This window comes from Canis aureus, chromosome 21, assembly GCF_053574225.1.
Source record: "Canis aureus isolate CA01 chromosome 21, VMU_Caureus_v.1.0, whole genome shotgun sequence".
Classification (NCBI taxonomy): domain Eukaryota; kingdom Metazoa; phylum Chordata; class Mammalia; order Carnivora; family Canidae; genus Canis; species Canis aureus.
The window spans coordinates 54,537,525-54,555,497 of NC_135631.1; the positions used below are offsets into that span (position 1 = coordinate 54,537,525).

Genomic DNA, 17,973 nt, shown 5'->3' on the forward strand with positions numbered 1-17,973 from the left:
TGTTTCCATGCGGGAGGTCAGCAAGGGGAGGAGGACTAGGCCTGCTGCAGGTCAACGTGCTGTCATCCAAATGTGGCCTCCCGCTGACCCTATCCTCCCCGTCACTGATTCCTGGAGCTCCTAGGGGGTAAGGAGGACCAGGCACGAGAGGGGCGCCTGGGGGGCTCAGCGGTGCAGTACCTGCCTTTGGCTCAGGGCGTGACCCCGGGGTCCCCGGATCAAATCCTACGTCGGGCTCCCTGCATGGAGCCTGCTTCTCCCTCTGCCCGTGTCTCTGCCTCTGTGTGTCTCTCATGAATACATAAAATCCTTAAAGAGAGAGAGAAGCAGGCACAAGAAAGCCTGGACTCTTCAGAGACACAGGGCTCGGTGAGGGGGCCGTGAGCTCCGTGCAGGTGCACGGCGGTGAGAACCCACGTGCAGAAGACGGGGGAGGCCTCGGAGCACTGGCTCCCAGCGGCAGGTCCCCGGGTCCCCAGAGCACGGGCCACGGCTCAGTTGTCCCTGGTGTTGGCGGCGGGCTTCGATGCGTTTGCCGGGGAAGAGACGTTTCATTTTGCTTTGACTCGCCAGTGTTCGCGCAGGACTTTCACTCTTTAGTCACGCACACACCGCACACTGCGTCCATGTAAAGCCCAGGTGGGGGGCGAGGGGCGCTGACCCCTGCGAAGCTGGCATCCGCGTGGGACTCGCCCCCAGACTGCGGACCAGAAGCCTCGCCCGTGCACGGCGGAGGCTCGCCGGTCGTGTGTGCTCCGTGTGTTCGCCGCGTTCCTACAGCAAAGCGAGCCACAGAAGGGAGACCGTTAGGAAGAAAATCACTAGGAAGAGAAAACACGCTTGCTGAGCTGTGCCGGATTTATCGAAAGAAACCCGTGTGTACAGCGATCCGTGTGGTCCCTGTGGGGTCCGCGGGGGTCAGCTGCACCCGTGTGGGGCTCGGCATAAGTGTGGGGTCGTGCGGCCACCACCGCGACCTGAGGCCCTCATCGTCCTCCCCGCCCACGCCAGCCTCCGTGCCCCCGACCTGCCCTACCCCTTCTGTCCGTGCGGTGCGGCGAGTCCCACCCCCGCCCGCCACCCCCCCCACCCCCGGCTCCGGAGTGCCCAGCGGCCAGGGGGCTTCCGTGCCACCGATCCCCGTGTCTTCTCAAGGAAGCACATCGAAGCACGCGGGCCGTGTTCCTGCTTCCCTGTGCATCCGCCGTCCCTATCTCCCGTGCCGTCCTGCTCCAGGGGGACTTCTGTCCTCTGCACCCCCCGGGGCTTCAGATGCACACTGGGGTCCCCCTCCCTCCCCGTCTTCCCCTCCCTCCTCCTCCCCTTCTCTTCTACTGTTTTCTCTGCTTGGCTTCTTTCTCCACTTAATAGAAGACATACCTCACCTCACCCACTTGAAAACGGCAGGCACATTTTCCCTAAATAATGTGTTTTTGATGTCTCCACTGTCCGCCTTACTCCTGTTTGCTCTGGCCTGGGTCTTCCTGGTAAAGCACACGTGTTGTTCCTTCCCTAGCATCATCCTTGGGCAGGACAGGCTGTGTCTAGACCTGGCCCAGGTCCTGCACTGGGCCCCGTAGGTGCCCCACGGAGGCCCGCAGCTGGCGGTGGGGAGGGTCTGCTGGGTTCATGGGTGGCCTCGGCGTCGGCTAGTGTGCGCCTGAGCGGAACCGGACCATTCTTCGCCCTCTGTTCTCCCTGCTTCTCGACTCTCAAGACAGAACGAAAAGGCAAATGCACGAGCCCCGTGAGGGCCACAGAGCAGGGAGGTGAGGCCCCACTCCCATCCTCCTTCACGTGTGATGATGAGATGGGGGGAGGCACCTCCTGGAAGCAGAAGAGCGCTGGGGCAGGGGAGGCAGGTGCATGAGAGCAGCGGTGTCCCGCAGGGTGCCCGCCCCGGCTCGCTGGGCTGCTCCTTGTCCCCGGGGGGTTGCCGATGGCCCCTCGGTGCCACAGTTCACGGGCGGCTTGCCCAGGTTCAAGGTTGGCTGTGCTTCCTGTCTCTTCTCTCTGTTGGGGAGCGATCCTGGCAGCGGCTGCCTCTGGAGCCCCAGTTCGGTCACTGAAGCGCATCAGCTTGTAGATCACGTGCCTAGGGAGCTCTGTTTTCCTTACAAAGCCTGGCCCGGGGAAGGGTCATCCTTGGTCCGTCATTGGACCGTGGAGAGCCCGTAGGGCGGGGCTGTGGTCTCCCACGGCCACGTAACTCTCACTTAGCTGAATTCCTCACCCTGGGAAATGAAAGGCAAGTGGTAAGGCGGCCCGTCGTCTAGTGGATGTGCGGCAGTGTCGCCGGATGCCAGCCGTCCTCGGAGGCCGGTCGAGGTCGGAGTCCTTGGGACCGTCTCTCCGTCTCTGCAGGGTTCCAACAGGCTGAACGAGGAGCTCCTGGAAAGAATCAACAGCGCCAAAAAAATCCACCTGGTTCCCTGTCACCTCAGAGACAAGTTCGTGCTGCGCTTTGCCATCTGCGCCCGCACCGTGGAATCTGCCCACGTGCAGCTGGCCTGGAAGCACGTCGCTCAGCTGGCCACCAGCCTCCTGGCCACCCCCAGGGACTAGAGCCCGACTGAGGTACGCTGTCCCCGGCCCTGTCCTCGTCTCTGCCCCCAATCTGCCCCCGGCGCTGCCTCCATGGTTGCCTGGGCCGAGATTTCCACCCAGGGAGGTAGAACCCACATGCTGTCATGATCTTTTAGGAACTTAGACACGTTTTTACTTTGTCTTCTTTTTTCTTTTTTTTTTTTTTTAAGATTTTATTTATTTATTTGAGAGGGGGAGAGAGCGAGCAAGCACGAGCACTAGCAGCAGCAGAGGGAGAAGCAGACCCCCCCCCCCCGCCGCTCCCCACCCATTGAGTAGGGAGCCTGATGCAGGACTCGATCCCAGGACCCTGGATCATGACCTGAGATTATCAGATCAAATGCACGCGGTCATAATTCTGAGGGAAAGAAGGAATTCTCCCCATTTCATGGGGCACAGAATCCAGCTGACGCTGATAAAATGTGTCCAAGGGAGGCCAGCTTGGCCACCGACCTCGTCTCTGACGCTTCACATGCATCTACGAGGCACGGTTCCATCCAACTCGGTGGAGGAGGAAGGGCACGTTCTCTCTCTCCATTCTAGTGAGACGCATCCAAAATACCAATTCTTTCATTTCTTGGTGGCGGCGGGGGGGGGGGGGTGTAGCCATATGTTCATGCGTATTTTTTTCCGCCGTAGAGCTCAAACGTTGAAAAGAAGCGTACCTGACATCATGGAACGAGAAGACAGTCAACGTTGTGGCTCCGGGGACCCACGCCCGCCTGCGGCGTCACGCTTCTCCCTGTGACATTCTCCTGGAGCTTGTGCTCATGTGTGCTCACTCTCTTACCAATGAAGAAACATTACTTGCTGTCTGAAAACTTAATCCCAGTGCATGTAGCTTTTATTCATTATTCACTTGTGACTTTTGTTGATTAAGAAATCATGCTCTCGATGTCTCGGTGGGAGAGGTTTACTGAAATATTTTCCAGGATATTCTAGGACTGTGGGACTTGAGATTATACCTGTGGTCTTTCCATTGTTCTCTCATGTGGCTCAATGCTTAATAAACAATTTGAAGCGCAGCAGTGACTGTGCCTGGTGAGCATCCTTTTGTTCTAGGTTGTGCCCAATGGGTGGTTGCGATGCGGACTTAGCCTTTCAGAACAGCCAAGATATGGCATCCTTGGATATTTTAAAGATTATTTTATTTATTCATCTGAGAGCAAGAGAGGGAGCACAAGTAGGGGGAGCGGGAGAGGGAGACGCGGGCGCCTCGCTGAGCAGGGAGCCCGACGTGGGGCTCGATCCCAGGAGCCCGAGATCATGACCTGAGCCGAAGGCAGAGACTTAACCAGAGCCACCCAGGTGCACCCATCCTTGGATACTTTAAAATGTCAATCCCTGCGCCCACAAGTGTTTGTGGAGTGCCTGGTGTCTGTCAGGGACTGTTCTAGGTGGTTAGCAACATCACCTAGATGTTGAGTTTTACTTAGAGATGACGCCAACTCTAGAAGAAATAAACTCAGAACCAGGACACAACCACGGACTGAGTTCTACTGGTGTGATGGAAAGACTAACTTTTGGGGCCTTGGTCTCCTCATCCCAGGACCAGTAATCGGTTCATCTGTCCTCTGGCCTTGGGACTGACAAACCACAGGAGTGCTCTTGTGAACATAAATACTGATAAGACACAATATTTCCTCAAATAGCCCATCTTTGTTTGAAATGACTTTTGCTGGTGGAAACATACTTGAATTTTCATCCCCAGATGAGTTCTTGTCCTTTAGAGACCATTTAACTGTTGAAAGCAAAGCACTCTTAGAAAAGGTCCTCGGGCTATTGATACGTCTATTGGAATTTCAAAGACCTCTGATTGCTAACTGTAATGAAATTATCTGTTTTTCCGGAATCTGGAAGTATATCAGATGCCTCATAGTTCCCCGTCTTACACATAAGGCCGTTCGTTCTCGCCCATCAGTAAACCAGACCCACCATCCATCAAGGCACGAGGACGTGGATGTGCCACTGGGACTACTGGGACCTCATGATAAGGGCTGTTGAGCCCTCAGGTCATTGAGTTGAGGCCGAGGTGTCTCTGTTCTGCAATGAGATGGTTTGCACCTGAGTGTGCTCTTGCGCTAAGATTGCTTCAGGGTCTCCAAAAGGAGCCTCCAAAGTCACGATGCCAGCTCCCGGCTTTCGTGGAGCTGCCCACCCGGCCCCATCCATAAGCATACTTAGGGTTGATGACAGTGGATTGAGTCCCAGGCCGGAGCCTGGACAGCAGGTGACAACAGGGCTGCTGCTGGGAGCCGGGCACAGACAGGAAGCCAGCTGAGTGGCGGAGGGGCTCCCCTCTCTGGGCCTGGCTGGATCTTTCTGGTGGAGATTCTCAGACATCCGCTTAAATGGAGGCCCAGCAGAGATGAAAGCTGGTCTGACTTCCGGCCGGTTTCTAGGTAAAGCAGCACAGTTCACCCCACCTCCCGATCTCTTAAGGCATCTCTGAGACAAGAGCAATCAGGCCGCAAACCACCTCGCCTGGAAACAGCAAGAAGCCCTGCCTCCCGGCGTATTCAACACGCACATGCATGTGATCAATGCGAGGCACTGTTACCAATATTTTTAAAATATTAACTTTATGCTTCTTTTAAAATTCTCAGTGTTTACTCCCATTTTACAGATGAGAAAATAGGGTTTGTCAAGGGGACTTTTCAAGAGGTCTAGTGACTTGTCCCAAGGTCGCACTGCCAACTGGTGACTGAGCTAGGACTGGAACCCAGGCAGTCTGGCTCTAGAATCCCCCCTCTTGCCCACTCAGCCGAGCGGCCAAATACGCTGTCTGCTCTTGGGGGTGAGCCGTTTGTCACAATAAGTGGCAGTGAGGCCATTCGTTCCCTTCCGGGAAAAAAAAATTTTTTTTCGCCTCCCCCGTTGAGTCTTGGCTCCTGGCCCCAAGACAATTTACAAAGGTCTGGATTACTCAGGCTTACTTTTGATCAACGCATGGCATCTTTATGTAAATGTATATTCCGTTTGGTGTCACGATGGGTCATAGGCCACTGCTGGCACCGGAAGTCCATGCAAATCCTGTCGCCTTCCGGCATCTAATAACGGCACCTGCTGCTCGGTGTCAGAAAGATCCCTGATGGATGTGGATGTGTCCAGATCCTGAAACCCACACCGTTTGGAGTCATAACACCTCTGCCACCAAGTGAGATGCTCTCCCTCCTGGTACCAAACAGTGGTGTCCCTTCCAACACTCCTTCTCTAGCTCTCTGACCTTACGTAACTGGAGTTAGGGTCAGATCCCGCAGTTAAGGGCTCAGGACCACAAGCCGCCCTCTGCCCGATGCCACTCGCAATCCCTGGCCTCCCCTACTTCTGACAGACCGGCTGTAAAGGAGGGGTCCCCATGACCCCCTCCTGAGGTTCAAGGCTTTGCTAGAAGATCCCACAGACTCAAGACACCATGTTACTTACATTTTGCACTTTGTTCTAAAGGCTACAGCTCAGCACCAACCAGCCCAGCCCAAAGAGCTGAGCAGGGCCAGGAATGTGGGCAGGGGGTGGAGCTTCCACACCCTGCTCTCCTGGCACCTCCACCTGGTCACCAGCTTGGAAACTCTCCAAACACTGCCATTAAGGGGTTTTTATGGTGGATCCATTACATGGGCATGGTTGATTAAATCACCATAAGATGAGCTCCATCTCTGGCCCCCCTCCCCTCCCCAGAAGTCAGGCGGTGGGACTGGAAGTCAAAACCCTCTAATCACACCTTGGTCTTCTTGGTATCCAGCCCCCATCTTGATTCTAGCTAGGGGCCGGCCAAGAGTCACCCCCCTCTGGAACAGAAGAGGCTCCTGTCACCCACACATTCCAAGGGGTCTCAGAGCTCCATGTCCAGTGTCACGGACCAAACCGAGATTATATCGGTCTTACGGTATTATACTAGGAAAGCCCCCTGGAATCATACGCCTCTTTTCCAAAATGTGACAAATAGCAAAGCTTCCTGGAACCGAAGACACTCACTCAGGCTGACTACCTGGCATTATCGGAAGGAGCCTGTGGAGATACTCGGGAGAGAAGGAAGAGGTGTTCCCTCGATCATCATAAGGGGAGAAGACATGGAGGGAAGGCAGGTTGGGACCATGACTTCATCCCTGAGCCCCTAGCTCACGGGTCCCATAGACTCAGTACATGAGAAACCACGGATCCTTTCCACGGAAAGCCTGTGTCTGAGAGCGGGGGTGGAGACTGCCTGATGGCCCCTTGATCTAAGGATGGTTTTATTGCTTTTCTGAATCATGTAAATCCCAAGGATCACACATTAGAAATTATTTTGCCTTTTCTTTTTTACTGCATTTGATACCAAGATCTTTTTCCTCTGTACCACTGTGTGGCCTCCTATCACCTCCTATCATGTCATATATAATAGAGAATTCAGAAAGACTGTGAGCATAGGTCGCTTGTGTAAAGGGGATCAATCTGGAGCTACTAGTTTAGAGACCCTTGTGTGTTTCTTCCCTAAGCAGAGATGTGACACGGACCGTCGTGGGAAGGGAGACGGGGAAAAAACAGAGTGGGCTCACTGGTGGGAGACCACCTGGGTCCAAGAGCATCCAAAATGCAGACCCCGGACCTCACCATCGATGGCAATGGCCCCCGGGTGCCATCTGAGAGAAATCAGGTCACGTGAGGAGGTTTATGGATGGAAGGCTGGGGGGAGGGGACTCAGAGAGGACTTGGTGCCTGTCTTCAAACGTTCACTCCCTTTTGCTTGAAGAGTCTCTCTGCCTCCAAACAGTAGCACCAGGGAGGCAGGTTTTGTTTCAGCGGGGGGAGCTCAAATGACAATGACGGGCTGGGAGTGAACAGAATGTGCCTTCTCACAGGGCAGTGAGGGCTCCATCCCTGCAGGCCTTCGGGGAGCTGCACAGGCCGAGGGCCGGCTTGACGGGATGGAAAACCCGACAGCCACTGAACTCCCTCCTGTGTCAGAGACTCGAGAGTCTGAAAACTAGGGAAGCTGGGCCGCCTCGTTGGGGAGCACAGAAATTGGAAGCACTGGCCCAGGACGGCTTCCTCTTCGGTAGCAAGCTCCAGCCGGGGTGCTTACTGGGCTACTCTGCTCCAAATGCCCGTCAGCGATCGACTCCTCAAGAGCCCGGGACGTAGCTCGTAGCTCGAGTGCAGCGGGGCTGGGGTTTGAACCAAGGAAAGCTGACTCTGCAGGCTCCTGTTCTTGATTACGCCACCACCCCGCCCCTAGGCCGTCGGAGTACAATCTAGTGCTTTCCTGGGGTTTTCGGAACATAGCACCATAAACTAGGAGACTTCAGACAATAGAAATTTAGTCTCTTGGGGTGCTGGAGGCCAGGATCCTGAAATGAAGGCAGGGCCACACTGTCCCCCCACAGCCTCCAGGGGAGGGTCCCTCCTCGCCTCTCCAGCTTTGGGTGGCCCCAGGTGCTCCCTGGCTTATGGGCGCATATCATACCCATCTCTGCATCTCCTCTGCACCCCTCTTTCTCATAGCTCATCAGTCACATTGGCTTAAGGCCCACCCAATGCACTGTGGCCTCGTCTTAACTCGACTGCCTCTGCAAAGACCCTATACCCCAAAACCATCACATTCCCTGATACCGGAGGTTGGCACCTCACTTTTGGGAACACGGTTCAATCCACCACCTATGTGGTATCAGATTAGAAGCACCTGCAAGTGCTGACTCAGGCTTGCGGTGACGTTCCAGAAGAAAATGACCAAAGCAGACTGCTCCCCCTTGCTCTGTCTGCCCCATTTCCATTGACCACAGGATCCTCCCCACTGTCCCTGTGACTTGCTCAGCGCGGTGATGAAAGGCTTCTCTGGGACTGGGGATGGCATGCCGGCCCGGTGCACGCCCGTGGGCACAGATACTGCTTGTCACAGAGCCAGGAGCCGCGCCTTGAAGGCAGCGACGATCCAGCCACCCCCTCCAGCCGAGCCCAGTGTGGAGCTGCCTGTTTCATCTGACTCCTGTCCGTCTGCTTCCTGAGCTCCTCAGACCATCCGCTTGCCCCCTCCCGCTCCCCACCCAGCTCCCCCCAGCTCCTCCCAGCTCCCCTACCGCGACAAACACCTCTCCTTTAAACTTGCAGAAAGTCACTTTCCTGGCACACAGGGATGCACGTTCTTCGGGGCCACAGTCTCTCTCTGCTCACAAACAAACGAGATCCCCGAAGTGCGCGCTGGCGTTCGTTTGAGACCATTTATTTGAGACCACTTTCGTCCTATTCATGAATATGGGAATGAGCAGCCCTGTCCCAGAATCCTTCGCACAAAGAGCCAGCACTCCCTTCACTCTGTCTGCTGTAGGTGGAAACCGCTTCTCTTGCAGGTTCAAAAAATCCTGCCCAGAAGCACGAGCACAGGCCATGGTCTTGGGAGGGAGGTTGACCCGCCAGCTCAAGTCTAAGCTCTTCCACGCTACCGGCGCTGAGGTATCAGATAGAGCTCTAACATGTCCCGTTTGTAAAAGATGAAGCCTCCTGATACGGTGGGAGGGTTCGAGTGCCAGTAACCAAGGTCATAGGGCAGTCGGCCCCGCCGGCACTGGAGCTCCTGTGGGACGTCTGCGTGGGGCTGGATGCTGCTGACGGTTTACCATTCGTTGTGACCCTCGTACTAACGTAATCCTTGGAGTGGCTCCTGAGTTAGAGGCGTTTATTTCCCTTTCACAGATGAGGAGGCTCCGTTCAGGGAGGGTACTGAAGGGCCTTGCACTTCTGCCCATCTCAGGAAGATGGAAACTGCTGGATTGGGAAGAGCTCTTGCTTCAAAGGCACTAAAATGAAGTGGCAATGCTTGTGTGACTTGTTGAAAAACAGCTCTGGAGACCATAAATGTAATTCAGTATTTGAATGAAAACTTCTTACGAGGGTAGGGCAGTGGTTTCTGTAAATTCTCCAAACGCTACCGTTAAAACATTAGTGATCAAAGTCACTGGGGCACCTGGGTGGCTCAGCAGTTGAGTATCTGCCTTTGGCTCAGGTGGTGACCCTGGGGTCCAGGGATCGAGTCCTGCATTGGGCTCCCTGCATGGAGCCTGCTTCTCCCTCTGCCTGTGTCTCTGCCTCTTTCTCTGTTTCTCTCATGAATAAACAAATAAAATCTATTTTAAAAAAAAAGTCACCAAAAATTGCCAATTACCCTAACAGCGGTTATTTAAATTTATTGCCAATCACCCTAACAGTATATGGGATTTCTAAATATTCAAGTAGAAAAACAGCTGGTAAACGCACAACTGAATCAGCCCGGAGGCAACAGTTTTCGTTTTATTTTTATTCTCTATATTTTGAGTAATTATGATAATTAGAAAATTAGCTAATAAATTATGAACGATTAGAATAAAGAGTCTCTCATTACTATGTAAGCCAAGAAATGAACTATGAGCTGTAATGATCATTGTGATTGCCTGTTTTTAAAAAAATCTATTGTCCAATCTCTTTTATTTCGCGCTCCCTCCCCGTAGTGCAGGCTAACGCAGGCGCAGCAGGCCAAGGAGAAGAACAGGGAGGCTGCTGGGGCTTCCTGGGAAGGGGCTTCTTCCTTTCCCGAGAGGGAAGTACTCAGGGGAAAGGTTGTGTCCTGGTTTGGGTCCTTCTGCCTTAAACGGGGCTGCGCGAGGCTGCGTTCCTGGGACTGTGGGGGCTACAGGTGACCAGGCTGGGCTGGAATGGAGAGCTGTCCCCGCAGGACCGCCCTAGGCCTGAGCAGCCCCGGACTGTCTCTAAAGTCAGTGCACTGGTCAGGCCGGTCGCTGCGCGGGGCTAGTCTGTTTCCCGGGCTGAAAGCAGGACCCACTACCCTAAGCTGCGCGGCCGGCCTCCGCAGCGTCCCCCCAAACCCGGTCCAAGGCAATGACGGGGTGCTTTCCAGGCTTCCCTCCAGGAGAGCGTCCCAAGGGGCGCAGGGCGGGGCATGCTGGCCTGGGGACGCCCCGGAGCCCCCGACCCTCGCCACGGGGATCTGCGCGCCTCTCCTGCCTTCACCGCCACCGGCCGCCGCGGAGCACCTCTGCTGTGGGGGCGGAGGGCGCGGGGGGTGCACGGCCGCGGGGGCGGGGAGCCGGAGGGTGCCGGGGGCGGAGGGCGCGGGGGGCCGGAGGGCGCGGGGGGTGCACGGCCGCGGGGGCGGGGAGCCGGAGGGTGCCGGGGGGCGGAGGGCGCGGGGGCCGGAGGGGGCGCGGGGGCCGGAGGGCGCGGGGGGTGCACGGCCGCGGGGGCGGGGAGCCGGAGGGTGCCGGGGGGCGGGGGGCGCGGGGGCCGGAGGGCGCGGGGGGTGCACGGCCGCGGGGGCGGGGAGCCGGAGGGTGCCGGGGGGCGGGGGGCGCGGGGGCCGGAGGGCGCGGGGGGTGCACGGCCGCGGGGGCGGGGAGCCGGAGGGTGCCGGGGGGCGGAGGGCGCGGGGGGCCGGAGGGGGCGCGGGGGCCGGAGGGCGCGGGGGGTGCACGGCCGCGGGGGCGGGGAGCCGGAGGGTGCCGGGGGGCGGGGGGCGCGGGGGCCGGAGGGCGCGGGGGGTGCACGGCCGCGGGGGCGGGGAGCCGGAGGGTGCCGGGGGGCGGGGGGCGCGGGGGCCGGAGGGCGCGGGGGGTGCACGGCCGCGGGGGCGGGGAGCCGGAGGGTGCCGGGGGGCGGAGGGCGCGGGGGGCCGGAGGGGGCGCGGGGGCCGGAGGGCGCGGGGGGTGCACGGCCGCGGGGGCGGGGAGCCGGAGGGTGCCGGGGGGGCGGGGGGCGCGGGGGCCGGAGGGCGCGGGGGGTGCACGGCCGCGGGGGCGGGGAGCCGGAGGGTGCCGGGGGGCGGAGGGCGCGGGGGGCCGGAGGGGGCGCGGGGGCCGGAGGGCGCGGGGGGTGCACGGCCGCGGGGGCGGGGAGCCGGAGGGTGCCGGGGGGCGGGGGGCGCGGGGGCCGGAGGGCGCGGGGGGTGCACGGCCGCGGGGGCGGGGAGCCGGAGGGTGCCGGGGGGCGGGGGGCGCGGGGGCCGGAGGGCGCGGGGGGTGCACGGCCGCGGGGGCGGGGAGCCGGAGGGTGCCGGGGGGCGGAGGGCGCGGGGGGCCGGAGGGGGCGCGGGGGCCGGAGGGCGCGGGGGGTGCACGGCCGCGGGGGCGGGGAGCCGGAGGGTGCCGGGGGGCGGAGGGCGCGGGGGGCCGGAGGGGGCCGGAGGGCGTGGGGGGTGCACGGCCGCGGGCACCCGCCTCCCCTGGCTCCCACCAGCCCCCCGCCCCGCGTCCCCTCCTTAGGGGCCCTGCGCGCGCCGCCCCCTGCCCCTGCCCGCCCCTGCCCCGCCCCCCCGGCCGCCGGGCGGAACCGCCTTCCCCGCAGCCTCTCACCTGCGCGCCACCCTCCGCGCCGCCCAGCAGGTATTTCGGGGCGCGCGACCCCGAGGCCCTGGGGTCCCCTCCCGGCAGCCGTCCTGGCTAGCCACGGGGCGGGCCTGCGTCAGGACCCCCGCCCTCCGCCTCCGCCGCGGCGGACCCCCGCCGCCCCCCGGGACCCCTGTGCCCCCACCTCCGCCCCCGCCCCCGGGAACCTCCCCGCGCCCCGACCTCCCCACCCCCTCCCGGCCGGCCCCCCGCCCCCCGGGACCTCCCGCGCCCTCTGGCAGCCCCCCGCGCCCCCGACCTCCCCGCCGCCTCCCGGGACCTGCGCCCCCACCCCCGGGACCCCCGCGCCCCTGGAACGACCCCGCGCCCCACCTTCCCGCCAGGCGCAGCCCCGTCCCGCGCCCCCGCCCCCTCCCGGCCCTCTGTCCCCGCCTCCCCGCCAAGCCCCGTCCCCCCGCGTGTCCCAATGTCCCGCGCGCTCTCGCCGCGTCGCCCTCGGCCACCAGCCTCCTGAGCCCCGGGCTGACCCCCGCGCGGCCGCGGCCCGGCCCCGCCCCCGCCCAGGCCCCGCCCCCGCCCCGCCCAGGCCCCGCCCCAGGCAGCCCCCGGCCCCGCCCAGGCCCCGCAGGCCCCGCCCCGCGCGTCCCACGCACTCACGCACGGCGCGGGCCCGAGCACGTCGGCAGCGCGCATGCGCACATCGGGCCCCGCGCTTTTCGGAGGCTGCAGGTCGGCAGGGCGGCGGGGTCCGGGCGCGGGGCGGGGGGGCGGGGCGGGGGGCGCCGAGGGCGCAGGGCGGGGCGGGGCGGCGAGCGGACCGCGGCGCGGGGGGGTGCAGGCGGGCTCCGCGGGGCGGGCTGTGCGGGGGCTCCCGGCGCCCGCGGTTTGCGGAGGGCCCCTGGGGCGCGGCGGTCGGTGCTGCCCCGGGGCAGCTGCGGGGGGCACGGGGTCCCAGAGCAGCGCTGCCCCGGAGGCCCCGGCGGTCGGACCAGCCCAGGCTCTCCCGGAAAGCAGGGGACCATCTACACTGCAAACCCGAGAGGCAGTTCCCGTGTGTTCGCGGAGTCAGGCGCAGGGAATGCGGTGGCACCGTGACCGGGGCACGGGACGCCCTCCGGGGGCCGCGGAGACCTCGGGCCGCGGTGACCTCGGGCCGCGGTGCCCTCGGGGCTGCGGTGACCTCCGGCCGCGGTGACCTCGGGCCGCGGTGACCTCGGGGCTGTGGTGACCTCGGGCCGCGGTGCCCTCGGGGCTGCGGTGACCTCGGGCTGCGGTGACCTCGGGCCGCGGTGCCCTCGGGGCTGCGGTGACCTCGGGCCGCGGTGCCCTCGGGGCTGCGGTGACCTCGGGCTGCGGTGCCCTCGGGCCGCGGTGCCCTGGGGCACAAGGACGCCCTCCGCGGGGCCGCCGGGCAGGTGTTGGGCTGCTGGCGCGCACATGGGGGGGCAGACGGGGAGGTGCACTTCCAAGGAAACGGTGAAGGTGGAAAGGAAAGGAGGGTGTTCTGGGAGCCGCGATGGAGCGCTGAGCGCTGGGGTCCTCCCAGCATCGCGGGGGGAGGGGAGGGAGGAGGAGGAGGAGGCGGGCCTTCCTCCCCATGAGGAAGGTGGTTCCTGCGTTCCAGGTCACCTCCCAGTTCCTCGGTTCCAGGACTGCCCCGCAGAGTCTTAGAAACTAACATGGTGGAGTGGAAAGAAGGGCGAAAGGTTGTCAGAAGTCAGGTGTACTTTTGACTCGTTTATTTTTTATTTGTTTATTTTTAAAATTCACTTATTCATGAGAGACACAGAAGAGGCAGAGACCCAGGCAGAGGGAGAAGCAGGCTCCATGCAGGGAGCCCGAGGTGGGGCTCGATCCCAGGACCTGGGGGTCACATCCTGGGTGGAAGGCGCTGCTAAACCACTGAGCTTCCTGGGCTGCCCCTTTTGACTCATGTAATTCAGCTTTATCACTTAAAGCAAAGGAGAACCTTCCTGGGCCCTTCATTTTTTGTCTCCTTATAGGAGACACGGCTGTATTACGTGTGTACTAAAAGAACTTACGGATTGCTGATTAACAGGCAATTTGGGAGGTAGATTTGATTTGATTTGATTTGATTTGATTTGATTTTATATTTTATTATTTATTTTAAAATATTTATTTATTCATGAGAGACACAGAGAGTGAGAGAGGCAGAGACACAGGCAGAGGGAGAAGCAGGCTCCATGCGGGGAGCCCAATGCAGGACTCGTTCCCAGGATCCCAGGACCACGCCCTGGGCCGAAGGTGACGCTAACCACTGAGCAACCCGGGCTGCCTGGGAGGTAGATCTTAAAGTACACGAGTTCTTGGTTCCTGCAACACTCCTTCATCGCAGTACGCCTAGGAAACTTGGGACGTTTTCTTACGCATCCTTTTGTGGATCGAGAGGTACAGTCCAGACACCCAGCAATATAATCACAATCACCTAAAATTCTGGTAAAATAATTCAACTTAATGTAAGGAAGCTTATAAAAAGAAGTTGAGAGAAGGACCCTAAACTAAAAGCACCTTGGTAGCAGACTGTTGAGACCTAGTGTTTATACTTGAGCAGATTTGTTTTCATGTTTCATTCATAATGACAGTTTCATTTTTTAAAAGATTTTATTTATTCATAAGAGACAGGCAGAGACACAGGCAGAGGGAGAAGCAGGCCCCGTGCGGGGGGCAGGATGCAGGACTCAATCCCAGAACCCTGGGGTCATGCCCTGAGCTGAAGGCAGACGTTCAACCGCTGAGCCACCCAGGTGTCCCAGTTTCACTTTTTAATACTTCACGTGACACTGGAAAATTGTGAAATTGTGGGGCATCCTGTTCTCAGTGCTGCTTGATGAGTAAGCCCTTAAAAACATCACCTGTACGGTGGTCGTTGATGTTCATGATCCCCACCCTGTGGCCTTTGCTGGCAGCGCCCAGGAGGGTCTCGTGCACGCCCGCAGTCTGGATTCTGTGAACGGGCAAGTGTGAGTTCTGGCGCTGCTCTGTGACCTCCGGGGAACTCTCAGCCTTAGTTCGTACGTTTGTGTAACAGGCCTGAGAATGGTACTTTCTGCAGTGTGTTCATGCTCATTGTTTGACTCGATCCTTAACGGTGATTTCTCTCGCTTTACAGATCAAACTGAGGGCCCGGTGCTAGCGGCTTGGCTGACATCATTCGTCTGGTTCTTCTGAGACGGAGCTGAAACCCCAGGCTTGGTGTGTTGCTGATTAATTTGAAACCCTTTCCATCTAAACCTTACGCATGTTTTCCACACGTGCAGGGAAAATGACATAATTAAAACCATTCGCCCCATCACAAAGCGTTACTAATCGAGTCTCTGTCTTGAATGCTTGAACTCGGTGATTATCTAGTCTTTCCCTTAGAAGTGCTCCGTCCTTCCACACGAGAAGTCTAGCACACCTCCCTGCCGACGAGCAGAGGTATGAGAAGCACGCTCACAGTATCGCGTCTTTGTTTTAAACTCTTCTTGCTCCTGATGTTTTCATTTTTGTCGTTTGTCAGAGCACCTCCGGCATGCAGGCTTCCAGCAGCGGGTCCGTGCACTTGAGTGAGTGGCAGAAGAATTACTTTGCAATTACATCTGGCACGTGTACCGCAGGACAGAAGGCGGACGCGTACCGGGCACAGATATTACGCATTCAGTATGCATGGGCAAACGCCGAGATGTCCCCGGCCTGCGCCACCAGACTGTTCAGAAGATATGCAGAGAGATATTCTGCAGTTATTGATTCTGACAATGTTGAGACTGGCTTGAATAACTACGCGGAAAGCATTTTAACCTTAGCAAGGTCTCAGCAAACCGACAGTGACAGGTGGCAGTCTGGATTGTCAATAAATAATGTTTTCAAAATGAGTAATGTGCAGGAGATGATGCAAGCCAGCAAGAAATCCAGAGACTCTCTGTTGGCACCTGCTGATGCATCGGTTGTCATCCATCAAGAGGCTGTTGTCCTCGATCCCCCTAAATTGAGTGTGTGTGGGCGTTCTGGGGAGGGCTGCCCATTAACTAACTCAGCGCATGATACCACCAGGACCCTGGACATCCCAGAGGGCAGCCCTCCGAAGTGCCCTCAGAGTGCCCTGCCGCCTGCGCTGCCCAGCACTGGTAAGACCTGTCCCACGTCTGTAACACCGCTGGGTGACTTTGCCACTGCAAAGATCCATGCCACCCCGTTATTTGGAAACGTCCGGAAGCACAGTAACAGCTCTCCGAAAGCCAACGTAGGACTAAATGTGTTCTCGTCTAATCAGTCTTGTTTGCCTTCCGTCTGCGAAGATCCACGAGAGAGGAGAGCTTTTTATGGTTCTGGCACCGTTGATGCCCTTTCTGCCTCAATGGTGAATAAGGCTTTCAGTAAAATGGGAGATAATGGCCAAAGAGAAGAGGGTAGCTTGCCTACTTTTAAAACTGCAAAAGAACAATTATGGGTGGATCAGCAAAAGAAGTACCAGCAAGCCCAGCGAGTATCCGGGTCCTCATACGGCGGCGTGAAGAAGTCTCTGGGAGCCAGCAGGTCCCGAGGGATATTTGGGAAGTTTGTTCCTCCTCTCCCTAAGCAAGATGGGGGAGATCAGAATGGGGGAGTGCAGTATAAGCCATACAGCCCGGGACCCGCAGAGCCGGCACATCCTGTTGATGAGCGTCTGAAGAACTTGGAGCCAAAGATGATTGAACTTATCATGAATGAGATCATGGATCACAGCCCGCCAGTCAACTGGGAAGATATCGCAGGAGTAGAATTTGCCAAAGCCACGATAAAGGAGATAGTCGTGTGGCCCATGATGAGGCCAGACATCTTTACTGGCCTACGAGGACCCCCTAAAGGAATTCTGCTCTTTGGGCCCCCCGGGACCGGGAAGACTCTGATTGGCAAGTGCATCGCAAGCCAGTCTGGGGCGACGTTCTTTAGTATCTCCGCTTCTTCTTTGACTTCTAAATGGGTGGGTGAGGGGGAGAAAATGGTCCGTGCACTGTTTGCTGTGGCAAGGTGTCAGCAGCCAGCTGTCATATTCATTGATGAAATCGATTCCCTATTGTCTCAACGAGGAGATGGCGAGCATGAATCTTCTAGAAGGATAAAAACCGAATTCCTAGTTCAGTTAGATGGAGCAACCACGTCCTCTGAAGATCGTATTCTAGTGGTGGGAGCGACCAATCGGCCCCAAGAAATTGATGAGGCCGCCCGGAGAAGGCTGGTGAAAAGGCTTTATATTCCCCTCCCGGAAGCTTCGGCCAGGAGACAGATCGTGATTAACCTGATGTCCAAGGAGCAGTGCTGCCTCAGTGAGGAGGAAATCGCGCTGGTTGTACGTCAGTCCGACGGGTTCTCGGGAGCCGACATGACACAGCTTTGCAGAGAGGCGTCTCTCGGGCCTATTCGCAGCCTGCAGACTGCTGACATCGCCACCATAGCTCCCGAGCAAGTTCGACCAATAGCTTATGTTGACTTTGAGAACGCCTTTAGAACCGTGCGGCCTAGTGTGTCTCCTAAAGACTTAGAGCTTTACGAGAACTGGAACAGGACTTTTGGTTGTGGGAAGTAAAGGGACAAATGGGACACTTGGAATTTAGACATGGCATCTTTGGGATGCAGCCTCTCCTGCTTTTTTAGCCTGGGAAACTGGGAATTCATTAGTCTTGCTTTGAGTGTCTATTCTGAATTCTACACCTCAAATAAAATAGCATAACAGGAGCTCAGATTTTACAGTCGATTGACTTAGCCTGTGTTAATGGAAGCTTTAGTGTTTGTCCAGATGTTCCCTGATTGCGAGCCTCTTTGTACAAAATGTGAAGGAACAAACCGTTTCTTTGGTTTCAAAGCGGTCTTTCTTTTCAAGATGTACAATACGATGAATAGTGAGCTCAGATTGAAACCAGAAAATCTGTGTGTGTGAGGTGGCATCTGATGGGCACGTGTCTTCCGTTGAAGACAAGGTGTCTCCTGAAGCCCACGTAACCCTCTGTGTTGGCCGGTGTCGTGGTTTATGTGGGACGCAGCTTTGCTCACTGCTGTTGAGTAGGTCTCCGATCTCCCCAGACCCTGGGATCAAAGTGCCAGT

General features: G+C 58.4%; 2 protein-coding genes across 15 annotated transcripts in view; both read left to right on the forward strand.

Moving 5' to 3' along the window:
• DDC (dopa decarboxylase) overlaps positions 1-3,611 on the forward strand; it is a 74,267-nt gene extending 70,656 nt beyond the window's left edge. For all 6 annotated transcript variants that reach the window (XM_077864174.1, XM_077864171.1, XM_077864172.1 and 3 more), the window contains exons 14-15: positions 2,365-2,577; positions 3,226-3,611. In XM_077864174.1, the coding sequence (XP_077720300.1) occupies positions 2,365-2,565 (201 nt within the window). In that variant the 3' untranslated portion in view covers positions 2,566-2,577; positions 3,226-3,611. The remainder of the gene's footprint in view (positions 1-2,364; positions 2,578-3,225) is intronic.
• An 8,297-nt stretch (positions 3,612-11,908) lies between these two features.
• Positions 11,909-17,606, forward strand: FIGNL1 (fidgetin like 1). Of its 9 annotated transcripts, none has more exons than XM_077864183.1 (5): positions 13,271-13,965; positions 14,048-14,303; positions 15,025-15,107; positions 15,264-15,332; positions 15,415-17,606. In XM_077864183.1, the coding sequence occupies exon 5, from the start codon at positions 15,427-15,429 to the stop codon at positions 17,455-17,457; it is 2,031 nt and encodes a 676-aa protein (XP_077720309.1). In that variant the 5' UTR covers positions 13,271-13,965; positions 14,048-14,303; positions 15,025-15,107; positions 15,264-15,332; positions 15,415-15,426; the 3' UTR covers positions 17,458-17,606. The 9 variants fall into 9 exon arrangements, with proteins under 9 accessions (XP_077720308.1, XP_077720306.1, XP_077720312.1 ...); XM_077864184.1 differs by having other exon boundaries at positions 15,276-15,332; XM_077864186.1 differs by lacking the exons at positions 13,271-13,965; positions 14,048-14,303 and adding an exon at positions 12,555-12,623 and having other exon boundaries at positions 15,276-15,332.
• Positions 17,607-17,973: the final 367 nt, after the last annotated feature.